Source organism: Protopterus annectens, chromosome 3.part0, assembly GCF_019279795.1.
Source record: "Protopterus annectens isolate FY-2018-M chromosome 3.part0, PAN1.0, whole genome shotgun sequence".
Taxonomy (NCBI): domain Eukaryota; kingdom Metazoa; phylum Chordata; order Ceratodontiformes; family Protopteridae; genus Protopterus; species Protopterus annectens.
The window spans coordinates 428,060,256-428,079,062 of NC_056731.1; the positions used below are offsets into that span (position 1 = coordinate 428,060,256).

The 18,807-nt window shown below is 37.9% G+C and overlaps 1 protein-coding gene across 1 annotated transcript in view; it reads left to right on the forward strand.

The window, feature by feature from the left end:
• Window positions 1-18,807, forward strand: part of LY86 (lymphocyte antigen 86) — a 669,137-nt gene that overhangs the window by 565,576 nt on the left and 84,754 nt on the right. The window contains exon 4 of the mRNA XM_044064862.1: window positions 9,546-9,598. Coding sequence (XP_043920797.1) covers window positions 9,546-9,598 — 53 coding nt within the window. The remainder of the gene's footprint in view (window positions 1-9,545; window positions 9,599-18,807) is intronic.

The following is an 18,807-nucleotide window of genomic DNA, read 5'->3' on the forward strand; positions in this document are numbered from 1 at the left end:
CTTGCTGCATTGGTCAAACACTACCATTTGTATTAGTATTAATTTTGCTCACTCTACTGCGGTGGTGGTACTGCGGTAGCATTGTCGCCTCAGAGTAAAACGTTGTCCTGTTCGACTCTCAGTTAGAGTGTCTTCTGTGTAGAAACATGATTGAATGGGCATACCTTTGTTGAAAGCTGTGTGTCAGGGCTGGCAACTCGGCACATAAAAATCTACTGCCAATCATTAGCAGACCGGAGTTCCGCTGTGGCAACCCCTAACCAGAAAAAGCCGAAAGACACAACAACATAACTGGATACCCTTGTAAGAGCCTTGGAGTAGCTGGCTTTGGAGTGTACTGGTGGCAGTATCTACCTTATAGTCTGGAATAAAGGAGAATAGCTGGTAAATGTGTGTGTGTGTGTGTGTGTGTGTGTGTGTGTGTGTGTGTGTGTGTGTGTGTGTGTGTGTGTGTGTGTGTGTGTGTGTGCATGAAAATTAAATCTCAAAGAGTGTGTGTGTCAGCTACTTGGAGCAGGGACACATAGCACTGGTTTCATAGAGAGTGTGGTGGAGGACTTGGCTTGGAACACTCAGATGAGGATTCAACTCTACAGCTGTGTCAGTGGGGAGTCTTATTTGTGGCCTGGTGAGAGAGTGGGAAACCCAGCCCCAGGATGGGAGTGTGTTCCCTGTGTGCTCTTAAGAGAAATTGTGCTTGGTGCAGAGACCTGCTTCTGGAAATACTGTGTGTGTCTATATTTGTTTCAAGTGAATGTCCCTCACTGTGTCTGTGGTAAGGACGGAAGCTCCTTGATTACTGCCCCAGAGAAGGAACAATCACAATATGTACTCCTGTATTCAATTTGTAAAATGCAATTATTTATTTTAATATATTCTGAATTTGTTTTCTCTTTGAATTAAATAAAATATTTTGATGAAAAAAATGTCAGTGATTTATATGGTTTAAAGACATATTTTCTATTCAGCTCTATTTGAGATTGGACTGTTGCTGCAAGTGCATGTATCGTGGCTATAAATAACAAAAGTCCCTGACTAATGTTGAAATACTTATTAAAACATGGAATTATTTCATTTCTGGATATTATGTCTTTGTCTCTGCTTAACTGTAAGGTGACCCATGGTGTGTGAATTAAAGTGTCACACCATTTGGGGGTATTGTGTGTATGAACTATAAACCATAATGAACCATATTACATTGCTGAACTCAAGAAAAAAAAAACAGATTATTTTTGTTTCATTTGTTTATAGAAGCAACACACAGCCAGGGCAAGTGAGTGATCATTTGCTGTATCAATGTCTTAGATAGGCAAACCAGCTGCTGATTTTTAGTTCTGCATATCATCACTTTACACTCAAATTATTTCAGCAGGTAAAAGGTAAAACATGCTGGCAAGCAATGACTAAAGTATTAACTTGAAAAAACACTGGTGACAAAAGTGTATTATAAAACATTCAGTGGTACCCAAATGACTGCCCATGAGTTCAGAGATGAAGCCAGGCAGAATTATAGGGTGGAACTCATAGTCCAGCCTTTCACATTTTTGTAGTGGTAATCCATGAAGAACAGCACTATGGGGTTATGCAAATCATGTCTTTCAAGATGACTATGATAATGCTGCGGCATTTTGTTAAACTTGCCTCCTTATTGTAAAAGCCTAACATGCTTATGGTATAAAAAATATGTGGACAACTAATACAAAGATAAGGGGCATTATACATTTGCCAATCAGTAGGATTCATAGAAATGAATCTAAAATGACTTCATTTGTATACTAAATGTGTAACTGACCCATAACATATGCCAGTAAGCAGCAATTTTCCTTGAGAATAAAAACTTGCGAGGAGAAGAGAAAAAAGGAATATGTACTGCCATACATTTTAAATGGAGGTACAATTATTGACTTTATTTAAAGTTTTTTATATATATATTTTAGTGCTTCTGCATACATGAACTGTGGACTGGTGGAAATGTTTAATTTTGGTGTCAATGAAGTGATTGTCGATACATGGAAAAAATACTGAATGGGTCATTGGAGGAAATGTTTTATTTTGGTGTCAGTGAAGTGTATGTACAGACATAGGTTAGATTTATTTATTCGTTTATTTATTTCCATTTGATAACCAGGTAGTGTCTGACTGGGCCAGAAGGCCGTTTTCAGCAGAGACCCGGGGAAAATTACATAATTATACATTTGTACATATGACAATTACAATAGGAGTTCAAATACAAGCTCCTTCACATTGTATCTAACAGCATATAACAAAGGTAGTACAAAAAGCTTATACTATTCATACAGACAAAACAGAAATATACATTTATTTGTTTGTTTTTCAGGATAAAAATATCACAAACTGAAGTTAAGAAGGCTCGATTGCCAAAACATATTGGTGATGGGTGGTGGAGAGAAGGAAGATATACACTAAGGGGTTAAATTAGTTAGCCTGGTGGAGAACATGAGCAAAGCCTATGTTTGGTGAAATATTCTTTCGGGACTGTTTAAATGAGTGTGCATCATTGATGGACAGAATATGCTGAGGTAGAGAATTCCAGTGTTTGGCAATGATATGCGAGTATAAGGAGATGCTGCAATATTTGGAGCTTTGTTAACCTTCGACAATACTTTATCAGCAGACCTAAGAGATTTTAGTTAGTGGAAGGTTGGTTCATGGGTGTGTACTACTAAGCCTAGCCATGCATCCCAAATCTCTAACAAGTTCTGGTACCCTTGATTGGTAAATGAATCATTTACAAGCAGGAGCCTGGGAGATGAACCATTTATAGGCTGGCTGTGTCCATTAGAGAATTACTTGCTAAACCAAGGATGAATTTCTTGTACTATATGCAATTGTTCAAGTTGCACTTGAATTTGGGTTAGTGAGGAGCTCTCTTTCACATGGACTGGATTCATGAAGTGCTTGTGCATACTTCCTCAAACTACTGAAGTGATCACCAGGGGAAATGCGCCATTATGGTGCTTGTGCATACTTGGCGAAACTACTGAAGATATTGCTTGGGTAGATGTTTCATTTGGTGCCTGTGGATGCTTGGTCAAACTACCGAAAGTATTGCTGGTGCAAACTTTTCATTTTGGTGCTTGTTCATACTTGGACATACTACTAAAGGGATCGCTTAGGTAAATGTTTCATTTTGGTGCTTGTGCAGACTTGATCAAACTACTTAAGGGATAGCTTGTGAAATGTTTCATACTGATGCTTGAGCAGACTTGGTCAAACTACTGAAGATATCGATTGTGGAAATGTATAAATCTGACACTTTGTCATACTCGATGATATTACTGAAGGGATTGCTGGAAGAAATGTTTTATTTTCCTGCTTGTTTATACCTATTAGAACTACTGAAGGAATCACTGAGGGAAATGTTTCATTTTGGTGTCAGTGACATAGTTGTCCATACTTCGTCAAACTACTGAAGGGATCAGTGGAAGAATATTTCATTTTGGTGCCTGTGCATACTTGAGCATACTACTGAAGGGATCAGTGGGGGAAATGTTTCATTTTGGAACTTCTGCATACTTCGTGAAACTATGAAGGGAATGCTTGTAGAAATGTTTGATTTTGGTGATTGTGCATACTTGGATATACTATTAAAAGGATCAGTGGGGGAAATGTTTCATTTTGATGTTTGTGCATACCTGGTGAAACTACTTAAGAGATAGCTGGGAAAAAATGTTTAATTTTGGTGTCAATAGTGTGCTTGCATATAGTTAGTGAAACTATTGAAGGAATGACTGGGGAAATGTTTCATTTTGGTGCGTGTGCAGACTTGAACATACTACTGAAGGGATTGGAGGGGAAATGTTTCATTTTGGTGCTTGTGCATACTTGGACATACTATGGAAGGGACCACTGGGGGAAATGTTTCATTCTGATTCATGTGCATACTTGTGCATAGTACTGAAGGGATCACTGGGGGAAATGTTTCATTTTGATGTGTCTGCATATTTGATGAAACTCCTGAAAGGATTGCTTGGGGAACTGTACATTTTCCTTATTCAAAGCTTCTGTGCTCCACCCCCATTCTTACCCAATACTAGATGGCAGCCCTTGCTTTGTAAGAATTCCAACTTAACTATGATTCCCTTTTTTAGAGTAGTTCTTTATTTACTGTGTGGTATTTCAAGGTGTGTGTCTATGTGCATGGGGATAAGGGTTTGGCTGGTACTGCAAAGTCTTTTCATCTTTGCTTATTTTATTTCCACAGCTAGGGCATATGGTAGCATTCCCTGCCATGCAGTTCTGGCAGTAAGTAATGTTCTGTAGGCATGAGGATTAAAAGAAAATGAAGCCTCTGGGAGAAGCCATGCAAAGTCAGCTTTAGCTAGCTGGCTGGCTTCACTTTACCTAATCAAAGATAATATATTATTCTTGTTTAGGCAATGTCATTGAGATGCTAAATGAGCAAGACTCCTTTCCTTTAGTGTAGGAAATGCTTAGAATACAAACATCCCCAATGCCATGCCACTGAAAACGCAGTATGAAACTCACAGCTGTTGTTATTTATTCAATGTAAACCCTCAACAGTTTTCCAGAAAAAAATTCTGAGGAACACATGAAAAATATGACTCAGAATCTGGGACACTCTGCAAAATAAGGGGCAGTTGTCAGTTTTGTTGAGGCAAAGATATTGCCAGTGTTTCACAGAATTACATATGAATACATATGGCGGAGGAAGGCTAGTGTGTGTGCACGAGTATTTGTGAAAGTGTTTGAGTGTCTGTGAAAAGGTATCTTTGCATGTGAATGTGTGTGTATGTGTGACAAGACTGAAGCTGTTTCAGTTTTCCTTTTTTATCCCTTTTCATTCTCTTTTGCTTTTAGTATGTATAATGTTTTCTGAACATAATCATGTATCAATGTGTCATTAGGGACTGCAGAATCTGTAAATGATATTTCTCTAAAATAATAAAACACATACAACAAAACATATAGAAATATGCACACACTTAAGCATGCATGCTCAAACATTACACTCACACAGACATGCAGAAAGACACATAGACACCCACCTGCATGTGGACACACACAAACTTACTTTCACACCCAGAGTAGGCACAAGCATATGTTCAAACAGATATTTGATTTTATATTAAAGGAAAGTTTCCCAAAAAATGTAGTAATGTTTTTATGTCAGTGTTGTCTCTTCTTACACCCTATCTTCCCTCATAGATCAGAGTTACTACATCTGACCCTGATATTACAGGAGCTCTGCCACAAAGCCCTACACCTACAAGTTTATTAAGACTTTTCTTATTGTTTTATTGCCTGCAGTCACTACATCTGACCCCAATATTGCAGCAGCTTTGTCACAAAGCCCTACATCTACAAGTTTACTGAGACATTTGGCATTGTTTAATGTAAGCATATTTATCATGAAGAAGCTTGCTGTATATTAACTTTAATCAGTTAAATACATGCCCGCTCTGTGAAATAGTCAGACCCCTTACTAAGCTGGCCACTGTCTCTTTTGCTTGACAAGTAGACTATGCTGCATATGCCAGGTACTTACTCTCAGGAAATGATAGAAAACCTGTTTTATGTGCAGCTTTTTGTTAATTGCTTGTTCGAGCTATAAAATGATTGCTCTTAGTTATAAATTGACCTATAAATTGACCTGAGGGTAGGTTCTTTCACAGCCTTAAACTTGTATGTCGACATTCACCCCAACCCAAGTCCCATTCCTACTACACAGACAAAAAACTCAAACTTATCACTTTTAATATCAGGAGCATGAATCAATAAAATGACACTCTTTCATGTCTGGTTAACACACTGTAATCCATACATCCTTGCTATTACAGAGACTTGGCTAAAACCAAAAATAAAAATATTGAAATTCTTCCCCCTGGTTAGAGCATTATCAGAGTAGACAGAGCACATAAATAGGTAGTGGAATAGTCCTAATTTTCCCTAACAACTTGATAGTTTCCCCATACTCTATCAAAATTCTGCACAGCTGAAATCCTTATAACATTTCTAAAACTTAACTTATCCAAGAACATCTGCATAGTTGCTTTATACATCAAAACATTCCCTTTCTAGAAAATATTCTAGCCTGGATTTCTGTAACAATACTGAATGAAACCGTTATCCTATGGGATTTTAACATTGACTGGCAGACACTAACCTCACAACACCCAACAAACAGGATAAACCTATGTGGCTTTACTCATCTTATAAATACTTCTATCAGATATAGCAAAAATAATATCCAGTACTTCATCTTGGACTTGGACACTAGTCTCAAATATTTCTAGCTTTACATCTTCAGGCACAGTCCCCAACTCCTTAAGGGACTACCTACTAGTCTATACTCACAGGACTATCACTCAACTTACAAAGCAACACAAGTTCAAATCTATACTCAGCCTACAAAAATTCAGCAAAGAGGTATTTAATGACTCTCTAAAAGCTATAGACTTGTCCATCCTAAAAGGACTTCCTTTTAATGATGCAGTTGAACATTTCAACAGCACCTTCCTAAGCATTCTTAACTCTGTAGACCCTCAGTGAACAAAAAGAATAAAACTATCCATGCCCATGGCTCACCAAATCATATAAAATTCTAGTGAAAGACTGGAACAAAGCATGGACTGCTGGCTAAAGAATGAAAATAACATAAGTCTTCTGTTATACAAACAACTCTGCAATCAAACAAAAAGACAAATACTGAACGATAAAATAATCATATTATTCCTACATTCAAGATAACCACAAAAACAACCCTAAGAAATTCTCGTCCTCTGTAACATCGCTACTCAACTCAGGAAATAAAAATAATCCCTATCCATACCCTAATATGCCACCTCTTCAAACAGCCACCAAATTTAAGTCATACTTTAGAGAGTCCATTTCCAACCTAAAAGTGAACCCAACTCATCCAGCCCAACTGACTACGTCTACTAATACCCCCAATACTAACTAATACACACCCCACACTTACACACACAAACAACCAACCCCTCACTCATAACCAAAAAACAAACCATCTCCAGGATACTTTTCAGCCCTTTCCTTTATCTCAAATAAAAAAACTGAAACCTTGCTCAACATCATCAGATAATGTCCTACCAGAATACGTACAGCTGGCCACAGAGGTAATAGCATTCCCTGTTAGCATTTTAATTAATAGATCCATAGCTGAATCACATGTCCCTCACCTATTGAAAAGATCACACATTATGCCTTTACATAAGGGATGCAACTCCACTGACATCACAAACTTTCATCCTATTGCAATCTCGTCCCCCCTGTCTAAGATTCTAGAAAAATGTGTGCACCTACAACTTCTCCACCATCTTACACACAGTATCCTACTTTCCCACACTTAGCATGGCTTTAGACCTGCACACAATACCTCAACAATAGTGTTATCTTTCATGGAGTCTTCCAACAAAGCCCATGATACTGGCAAACTAGTATCTGCAGTATTTCTAGATTTGTCAAAAGTATTTGACCTGGTATATCACCCCAAACCCCTTAAAGAACTTTCCAGCATTGGTCTATCCTCCTTCTCACTTCAATGTTTTTCTAGCTACCTAGCTGACAGGCAGCAAGCAGTAAAATGGCAGGGCTATATCTCCCCATATGACATCCCCCACAGGTGTACCTCAAGGATCAATTGTTGGTCCATTACTATTGAATGGTTTCATCAATAACTTGCATACATCCTCCTGTTAAGGCACTCTAATCCTATATGCAGATGATTCCACTATCATCTGTGTATCAGACACATTAACTCACCTACAACACATAACACAGCAAGCTTTCTGTTCAGTAGAAACATGGCTCTCAGATGCTGAACTCCTACTGAACTAAAAAAAAAAATCCTTCTCTTCACCCCCAAACCCCATAGCTAACACAAAACAAACTTCAAGATCTTTTTTAGCCAACAATACTGAAACTGAATTGGTTCAGCATACAAAACTGCTAGATGTCAGAAATGACAATAATCTCACATTTGACCTACACATACAAAACAGTATAAAAAAAAAAAACTAGGCATTTTATACCGGAATAAAAACTTCCTCACAGCAGCTACCAAAATTATACTGGCCAAAACCTACCTCTAGCCCTCACTGTTATATGCATCCCTAATTATAAGTAGCTCACAGACCTCCCTAAGAAACAAACTAGAAAGCTGCTATAACAAAATTGCCAAATTTGCCATAAACTCAACCCCTCTAACTCATCACTGTAAAGCCCTACATTCCCTAAAATGGCTTGAACTCCCCCTCCAATACGTACAACTTATTATAATATAAAAATCATCCACAGCCCACTAGTTTGTCCTGCTCTTGGCCCGTTAATCAACTTTTATATCCCAAATAAACATCTCAGATCTGAAGACAAACATCTCCTCATAACTTTTAAACCTAACTAAGCATTTATTCCAGCTCTGTGGCAAAACTATGAAACTCCCTTCTTTTTTCCTATCAAAACTGCTACTAACCTGCACTCTTTCAAAACCTCTATAAAAGAATACTTCAAGTCAAGCTTGGATTTGCTCATGTATGAGCCCAGGCTGAGGTACTCTTATACCTTTTTCTACCTCCACCCTATCTATCCCCCACTATTAACTTACCCTACCCTCCCTTCCTCTACATATACTCCCCTGAGATTACACTGATACCTTTTCCGCATATATTCCTGCTATTCCTTCTCTCCCTACCTTTCTCTACTTGCACTATCCTACACCTTCACCAATATAATCTGTTACTATATTTATCACTCCCTACCTTTCTCTACTTGCACTATCCTACGCCTTCACCAATGTAATCTGTTACTATATTTCATGACCTCACTGCAGTGGTGGTGCTGCGGTAGCGTTGTTGCCTCACAATAAGGCGTTGTCCTGTTCGATTCTCAGCTAAAGCGTCTTCTGTGTGGAAACTTGCGTGAATGGGCATACCTTCGTTGAAGGTTGTGCATCAGGGCTGGCAACTCGGTACGTAAAAATCTACTGCCAATCATTAGCAGACCAGAGTTCTGCTGTGGCGACTCCTAACGGGGAAAAGCCGAAAGATACAACAACAACTATATTTCATTACCTCTAGAATATTAATAATCATTATGACAATCATCTGTTATGTAAATAATGCTGATTCTTCCTATTATCAGGCTTTCCATATAATTTATGCTTGAATACTATGACTTTATTATGTTGGCTGAGTTTTTATTCTGACAAACTAATGTGTAGTTTTTTAAATTTTGTGCTTGATTGTTATGATTCATTATGTCTGTTAAGTTCTCATTTTGACAAACTAATGTGTTGTTTTCATATTTGTGCTTGAATCTTATGACTTTATTATGTCTGTCTAGTTTTTCATTATGTTAACCATATGTATCTGGAGCCTTTCTCACCGGCCTCCACTGAAAATGGGTACCTCATAACCCAGTCAGAGATTCCTGGCAAACAAATGCCAAATAAATAAATAAATAAATAAGTAAATTATGTTACATTAACTGCTATCTAGTAAGGATATTTTTTTAATTCCACACTTTCTTTTCTGTTTGATTTGCAGAACTTTTGATTTTTGAAGGTCCTGCTCGTGTCAGCAAAGTTACTCTTCTCAGTGTAAGTTTCATGTTACTTCATAAAGTCCAACAGTCTTAGAAGAGCTGCCTTAGTGATTAAGCTGTCATGATTTCTTACACCATGCTGTACGTAAGTTTGTGTTAATTTCAAAACAGTTGCCAGTGGCACAAAATGTACACATACTGGTTTCCCATGGTGGTGCAGCACAGCCACGCTACACATTAACCTGTGTTCAAATGAAAGCATGCTTTAAGATGACCGACTGAGTTACAAACTGTTCACTTTTGTGAGGGACATGATATTCATTGCTTACCTTGTAAATCATTAAATCAAGTTTGACAACTATTTCACACTCAAATGACATTCTGAGTGCTAATAAACAAGAATTTCACAAAAGAAAAGACAGAAATATGGAGTGAAGCAAAATAAATAAATATAAATAAGTAAAAAGTAAATAAATATAATTAAATGGTATTTATTTACAGGCTATTCCTGATACACAAAATTTAAGTAAACAGGCTTTTTGTATTCTGGCATCAAGCTTGTTAGAAATAAAACATTTTAAGTAGTGTGCATTTGTATTGAAATGTTTAGAAATAAAGTATCAGCTTTACTGTAATTTTCCTGCAGTTATTCTTGCTAAACCAGTTTTTATTTTACTTTGCTGACAATGGGAGTGATTTCTTTAGTAAAGTGGTATCATGTTGCACAAGGCATGAGTTCTTTTTCATCCTGCTTACCAGATTCTTTTATTCTCTTTTTTTGGTGGGGGGGGGGTTCTACTACATACACTTGCATCCTGATCACACAATACTTGATCGGCTCAAATCTGACTATATTTTCATGCTTTCAGTGCTTGAGAGGGAAAGCCCTCCAAACCCTATGTGAAGGGCTTATATAAACATATTACAGTATCACATAACAATGGGGAAAGGGACAAACACTTGGTTTAAAATATGCTTGGATTCCAGCAGCTGAAATATTGAGTGATCAAGACACAAGTGAGTCATTAACAACCATATCTTTTTTGTTTTCAGCCATTTCACTCAATGCGTTGGCCATACTTTTAATTCAGTTATCAAATTTCTGTTTTTAAGTGGTACATCTCCTAATTGTGTGTGTGTCTGTGTGTGTGTGTGTGTGTGTGTGTGTGTGTGTGTGTGTGTGTGTGTGTGTGTGTGTGTGTGTGTGTGTGTGTGTGTGTAGAAAGGTCCATTTCCCAAATCACCGTTAAAACGATTACAGTGAAATATTATAGTATTACAGATATTATAGTAAATATTTTACATTACACTTTGCTGGTGTAATACAATGTTCATATACAGTTTTTCTATGTAACCAATATGAGCTGCTCTGTATTGTTTACATTTCTGCATTTTTTTGTTGTGAAATGTTTTGTATTTCACCCCAGCTAAGGCTGAAATTGGTCTGTAGTGATGAGTACACTACGTCAGTTAACAAACATAAATAAACATAAATAAAACAAAATAAAAGCCAGAGGTTACACCTTGCCTGGAGTATGACAATGTTGCATTCAATTTTATTAATTCCAATATTGCCAAACCTGCTTCCACAAATCTTGATTCCAGTGACTGTAGTAACATTATACTCTTGGCCATCAATTAATTAAATATGACATTCTTGATTGCCAGCAGGATGGATAACAATTGCCTAAAGCTACAAATCGGAAGGAGTATTAAATGTGAGAAAATCTTTTTAGTTTGTGTTTAGATTCCTTGCTCAGCTGAACTGATTTTCTCATATTGAATGCGCTTCATCATGACCTGAATATTGCAAATTCAGTTGTATGGTTAAGCTAGAGCTAAACAAAATATGGTGTGTGTGTGGTCTGTCTTTCAAGCACTACTGACTAACGTAGGACAAGACAATCTACACAACTAGCATAACAGTTTCTCCACAAGTCCAGTATCTCCACCAATACTAGAACCAGGGACCTAAATCTTCACAGTGCCTCCCATACCTCTGAAATAAACTTCTGCTGCATGTTAGACAGTGTGACTCTCTTTTTATGTAAACTAGATGACTGTGTATACAGAAATTTACTCCAGACTGAATGATGTCCCTCCAGGAGAGAGGAGGAATAGAGATGAATCTATGAATCTATAACATGGCAGACTAATGTCAGTATTCGAGTTTACTGGCTTACTCTGAAGCTTGTTGCTTGAACAGTGTAACAGAGTACAGCTATGAACTGTGCCGGAATAAAAGGAACATGTTTCAGGCTTGGAGAAAAATCTACATTAGACATGCAGTTTGATTTCCACTCTACACTGAACAAGCCTTCTGATGTACAAAGGACATTGACCCCAAAATTAGTGCTTTCATCCACTTTATTCACTTGAGCTCAAGTGAATAAAGTGGATGAAAGCGCTAATATTGGGGTCCGTGTCCTTTGTACATCAGAAGACTTGTTCAGTGTGGTCGCTTGCTATTTCAGTTATAAAGTTTATTTGATTTCCACTGTAGCTACTAACATTAATATTCTCTGTAGGAAGCAAAATTTGCAATGGAAAAATACTAACTACAGAATAATGCTAAATATATTTTTAAAAACTGAGCCAAGCTATTTCTTATTAAAATATTTTCTTTTATTAACTTTACTAAATTTTTGTCACCCTAGCCATCTTGCAAACTTACTTTAAACTACATGGCAGGCCTGTGTGCAGTTTTCACCTTATTTATTTACTTATTTATTGACATTTGTTAACCGGGTTTGTCCAACTGGGCTTGTGGCCCATTTTCAGTGGAGACCCGAGGAGAAAATCTGCAGTAATACATTTTAAAACAAGTACAATTTTAAACAATATTGATATAATAGCATTTATAGCAAAACAATTCACATATGTTGGGATACATGCATAAAGTTAAAGTTGCATTAAAAAGAAGCTAAGTAACAATTTTACATTGATATAGTTCAATAGGTCAACAATGAACATTTTTTGTTTGTATAAAATTGTGCAAATGCATAGTAGACACATTGGAGAGGTGTAATGAGATACTAAGTATGGTCCTTTTGAGGGTACATAAAGGGAAGGAAGACTAGGTAGGGTCATGGCAAGGGCAGGTTCTGGAATTGAGAAAATAAGCTTTTAGTTCATTTTTAAAGTGTGAGGTGTGGGAGCTTGAACGTACGTCAAGGGGAAGTTTGCTCCAAGCATGGGCATGGGAGTGTTTGTAGAGTAGTTTGCCTACTGACCTTTTTGGGTGGTAGATATCAAGTTATTGTTGATTAGAAGTACGGAGGGTCCGGGATGGGATGTAGATGGAGACTAAGGAAGATAGAGATGGACAGAAGGAGGGTTTATAAAGAATAGAGTGTAGCATATGAAATTGATAAGATAGCAGAAACTGGGGAAGTTCAAGTCATTGAAGAGAGTTTAAAGAAATGCAGTGGTATGAGTTGTATGGGGAGTTAGTAATGAATCTGGCTATTTTATGGTAAGTCTGTTGCAGTTTGTTTAGAGTGGAGGACTGGATATTGGTAAGAACTGGGGTGGCGTATAAGAGGGAGGGGAGGAGGAATGCCTGGTGCAGGTTAAGTCTAGATTCAGGGGTTAGGAATTTTTTGTTCCGATATAGCAGACCTAGTTTCTGGTTTGTTTTTTTTTATACATTGGAGTATGTGTAGGTTGAACTTGAGTTCGTCATCGATAATGACCCCTAGGAGTTTTGTGTGGGTGTCAGGTTGGATATTTGTATTGTTAGAAGATGTAATAAAAAAGGAGGTTTTGTGATGAGAAAGAGAATGGGGAAGGAAAAGTAGGAGTTTGGTCTTTTTGGGATTTAGGATCAATAGGTTGTGAGAGAGCCATTGTTCAGTGGATAGTAGGGCTTGCTGGGTCAGGGATTGTAGTTCAGGAATGTTATTTGAGATGGATATAAGTGTGGAGTCATCGGCATACTGAATAAGGGAGGATTTTTTGCATGAGGTGTAAAGATCATTGGTGAAGATGTTAAACAAAAGGGGTCCCAAGATGGAGCCTTGGGGAACACCAGTGGAGATGGGAAGGAAAGGTGAGGAGGATGAGAGCCATTTGACAGATTGTTCCCTGCCAGATAGGTAACTATTAAACCAGGCAAGTGCGGAGGGGGATAGGTGGAGATTTGCGAGTTTGGATAGTAGTAGAGGATGAGAGACAGTATCGAAGGCTTTGGAGAGATCTAGGAAGAGACAGGAAATTAGTTTATTGTTGTCTAGTGCCTCTGCAATGATATGAGTGAAGGAGAGGAGGGCAGTGGTGGTGCTGTGGTGAGGACGAAATCCATGTTTGGTAGGGGTAAGTAAGTGATGTGTGAGGAGGTGATTGAGAAGCTGTGAGTGAATACATTTTTTCTAATATCTTGGAGAGGGGGGACAGAATGGCAATGGGTCAGTAGTTTAAGGGGTCAGTGGAGTTTCCACCTTTATGAAGAGGGATAGTGAAGAAAGATTTCCAAAGGGTGGGGACAGTTGATTCCAGAATAGATTGATTAATTATTATAGATACAGGATAGGCAATTGAGTCAGCAGCAAGTTTGAGGAATGTAGGAGATAGATTGTCAGTGGGAGGAGAGCAAGGTTTTAGCTAGAGTAGTAGAGATTTGATTTAAGTAATGGGAACTGGCTCAAAAGAAAACAAAGTTGTGGTAGTGGGACTTGGAGAGGTGGGTGTCAAAGTAGAGTTTGGCTTAAAGTTACCAGATTTTGAAGGAAGAGATAAAGTGTTTATTCAGGAGGGTAGTTGTTTCCTGAGAGGAAGAGTTAGGGTATGGGGAGGGATTAGAGGGCTTTCCAGGATAGAGGATGTTGTTGAGAGTTGACCAACATTTTTGAGGATTGGATTTGTTGTTAAGCTGAGCAGAGCTATAGTATAACTTTTTGTCATTAGTTGTATGTTTTTTTGCAATGTTCCTCAGTTGCCTGTATTTTTGAGAAAAAGGTGGTTGTTTAGTTTTAGTCCAGGTTTTCCAAGCATGATCTTTTTGTTTCATAAGGGACCTAGTCTCTTTGGAGAGCCAGGGAGCATGGTTTGGTTTTACTCTGATCTTCCTAGAGGGAGCTAAGAAGTTTAGAGTATTCATGAAGATATTATTGAAAGTGATTACAACATTGTTTAGGGGGAGGTGTTTTAGAATGGACCAATCTATGTTGTGGAGAATGGAGTTAAATTGGGATGAATTGAAACTCAATAGTTTTCGACAGTCTTTGATAAGGTGGGGTTTAGGAATATAGGAGTAATGTCTTAAGATGGTGGTAGGGAGATGATCACTGAGGGAGTCAGGTAAGGTGGTGGGATTGTGGTATTGCTGGGGGGAATTGGTAAGGATCCAGTCTATGATGGAGCTGGAAGAGGAATTTTTATGGAAGTGAGTGGGAGATGTTATAAGTTGGTGGAAGCCGTGTAGGTGGATACTGAGTTGGGTGGAGTCAGTTGTGAGTTTGGACCAATCAATGTTGTCATCACCAAGGATAAGTTTTTCATATGGTATGTTGTGGGAGAACCAGGATAGGATATTTTCAAGAATGGGCAGATTGTTACCAGGAGGAAGGTAGATAGAGGCAATTGCAAGTTTTTTGTGGGGATTCAGATGGCAGTTAAGGATGATGATTTCAGCTGGGAGGAAATCAGGAATTGGGGAAGCGTATGGTGAGAGGTTAAGAATGTTTGAGTAGAGGATGGCCATGCCACCACCTTTTTTTACAGGTATATCAGATCGGAAGATATTATAACCTGGTGGGAGTATTTCACTATTTGAGATGTGTGGCTTGAGCCAGGTTTCAGATAGGGAGAGGATGTGAGGGGTATTGAGAGCTATCCATGAGTGCAGCTTAGTGACTATTTGCTAGACTCTGAATATTCAATGATTAAATAGTTAAGTATTTGGATGGAGATGATTGTTGTGACTGAGGTTGGTGACTGTTAAAAGAGTAAGATGGGGGCAGTGTAGAGGTAGTTTTGATTTCAAAGTATGTGGTCTTTATGCATTGTAATCTTCCTGCCATCTAATGCTACTACCAGCTCTTGGTACCTCACTGAAACTTTTTATTTTGAACAATATTTTCTACACAGAATATATAACAGACTGAAAAAATATAATTTCACATAATTTATTTTGATTTTTTTTATTTTGTAACCAGGTTAGACCCAATAAGTAAAAATATTTATTACAAGTGAAACTTGGAAATAAATTATCTAGAGCTCAAATTGTGGGGCAATACATATGCCATTGGAATAGATGGGCAGCCTAAGCTTCCATAAGAAGCCAGGGTACCTGTAGAAATGCATTTGTTAGTATAAAGAACTTACATAATCCACAAAAGCAACATATATTCCTAGATTCTGCAGCTGGGAGACAGCAATGCTTAGCACTAAAGTGTCTTGGATGATCAGATTAACAACTACGATTATATGCAGTTTTACTAAATATTATATTTTATTTAATTAGCGCATATATTTCATAGCTATGGTTCATGGAGTTTCAGTCATTATTGTGTTATCATACGTCACACAAGACAAGTCAGTATTAACTAATTGAAATAGTGTTGTCAGTTCTGTCAGAATATTCTTTGAATAAATGGTGGCTTAGGAATGAGGCAACTATTTCTAGCCAAAATGAAAACTGTCCTTCAAACAAGGGAAAAATGGTTTAGCATTTGCATTTTGAAATATGCACATGACTATATAATGATTTTACAAGCATAAGTGCATCAGATCACGAAAGGCTCCAGTAGACAAAGGTTTACACTCATTAGCCTCACTTGCTGCTGTGGAACATCACACGTCTAGCAGCCCACACACATATCCATACATTCCAGAGCTTTTTTTGAAAAATCAAATGAAAATAAATGTAAATATTTTATGAACAATGCAAGTTATTAACATGATACAATCAGAAATTTCTTCTTTACAGTGATGGTATACTCACAGTCTTCACACAAATGTTGTAATTTATCAGAATGCACAGAAACCCAGAATGATATTTTCACTAAAATTCCATGGAAACCATACAGCCTAATCATATATTTTCAGAAAGTTTTGTTATCCAGAAGTAAGCTTTTACAAGACAGCAAAAAATCCTGAGGGCATGTTTATTGAAATAGTTACAGAAATATGACAAAGTGTTTAATTAGCAATGTAACACTGAATAGCTTTCATGATGTGCAACTTAAAAAGCAAACATCACTGACAGGTTTCTTTATCATCATCTAAGGTTTCACCTAATACCATGCAATAAATACTTTGCCAGTCACTGGTTTTAGAAATATTAAGTATGGATGTAAATGGTGCATCCTTTCATAATGAATAGCAAATAACTATTAATCCTCTGAGTATAGTGTACTATAAGTGGACACTGACAATGTATTTATCTGTTACCAACCATAACATTTCAGTCCTAGTTCCTTAGTAACATGTAGGTCTCTCCCTGTTAGACATTCACACACATATCCACACACATATAAACACTAAAGCACCAATAATTACCCCCACACACACATTTTCAATTAATCTGAGTGCACCATGAGGACTTTCATAGAATCAAAAAGGCTTACTGTAATGAGAAAGACTGCCATGTTATGTCTTCCATCTTGTGATAAGCCATTCTGAATCCTAGCCAATGGCAGTGACAAATGAACTTCCAAAGTACTAAAAGCTTAAAAGATATATTTTTACTTGCAATGTTTTGACAAATAACAAAACACTGCATGATAAACTGCAGTGCTTCTTTGCTAAACCCAGGGTAGCACACTGATGCAGCAGACAGCATTCCTGCCTAACAGTGTTTGTCTCTCTCTGGTTTAGCTTTTGGCTGAGATGCCTTCTGTATGATGTTACCATGTCCTTCCTGTGTCCACAAGACCTTCATCAGAGCATCTCTTTTCCTAATGAAGGGAAATGCAGATGGGTGATCGCAGAAATCATATAAGCTGTCCACAGGTGTGCATGTTTCTGTGTGCAGGTGTGTTTGTGTGTGCATGTGTGTGCGCATGTGCACAACTATGTCTGAGCATGAGTGTATGTGCGTGTTTGTATGTATGTGTGTGTAATAGTGGTAATAGTGAGTGTGTCTGTGTGTGTGTGTCTGTGTGTGATTTTGTGTGTGTGTGTGTGTGTGTGTGTGTGTGTGTGTGTGTGTGTGTGTGTGTGTGTGTGTGTGTGTGTGTGTGTGCGTGTGTGTGCATGTGTGTGTGTGTGTGTGCATGCATTTATGTGCCTTTTATTGTGGTGGTCTTTCTGGTTTACTATCTGTGAGTTACTTTTTCATTTGGGCTTGTGTGTGTGACACCTGCCCACTGCCCCAGTAATCAAGGAGCCTCAATGCTCACCACCAGAACCAGTGACAGGCATCCACATTGGGAGGATAACAAGTACACACACAGTAAAGTACAATTTCCCTTAAGAGCACACAGAGATCACATTTAGTCTGGGTCTGGTTTCTCCCTTTCTTTTCAGATCTCCAATAGGGCTCCCCACTGGCACAGCTATAGGGTTCAGAACTCAGCTGAGTAGTCAAGCCAAAAACTTTGGTACCCTCTCTGTCCAACCAGTGCTTCGTGTCCCTGCCCAAGTAGCTGACACACACACACTTTGAGATTTGGTTTATATACAAATACACAGACACACCTGAGGAAGGTGGGCACAGGTCCACTAGCTACTAGCTATGCCCCCTTCTGCCCAGGCTATAAGGTAGTAGTCCCTGCCACCAACTACTCTTATCAGCTACTCTAAAGGCCCTTACCAAAGGGTGTCAAATTCTACTGTGCAATGTTATTATTATCCAATTAGTGTGATGAACAGCAAGGCTATTGGAGTGGCTTATACAGTATCAACAAATACATGCAAGTACTCTACTAGCTTAAATTATCTCTACATAAAACAGCTGCAGCTGAAAGGTTTAAAAATATTTAATGATACATAATAAAGACACAAGACAATACTTGTTCACTCAACACAATGACATTAGACAGTTCAGAAATCACAGGAAATACTTTAAAACAACATTGCAGGATAGTCTTACATAAATATAGAAAACAGCTAGACTAATCTTGCTATTTCTGTCTATCTCTATGAGAAATACAAAGATATAAGATCCTACTTACACATCAGAGCATGTCCTGGTGAGCTGATGTGTTCAGGTTCAGACACAAATACAAAATGCCATTCTTACTTTCTGAGACAGCCCTTAAATTGACAATACACATTACTGCTGAGTCATTTCAGATTACACCATTCCTGACACTTCTGCTT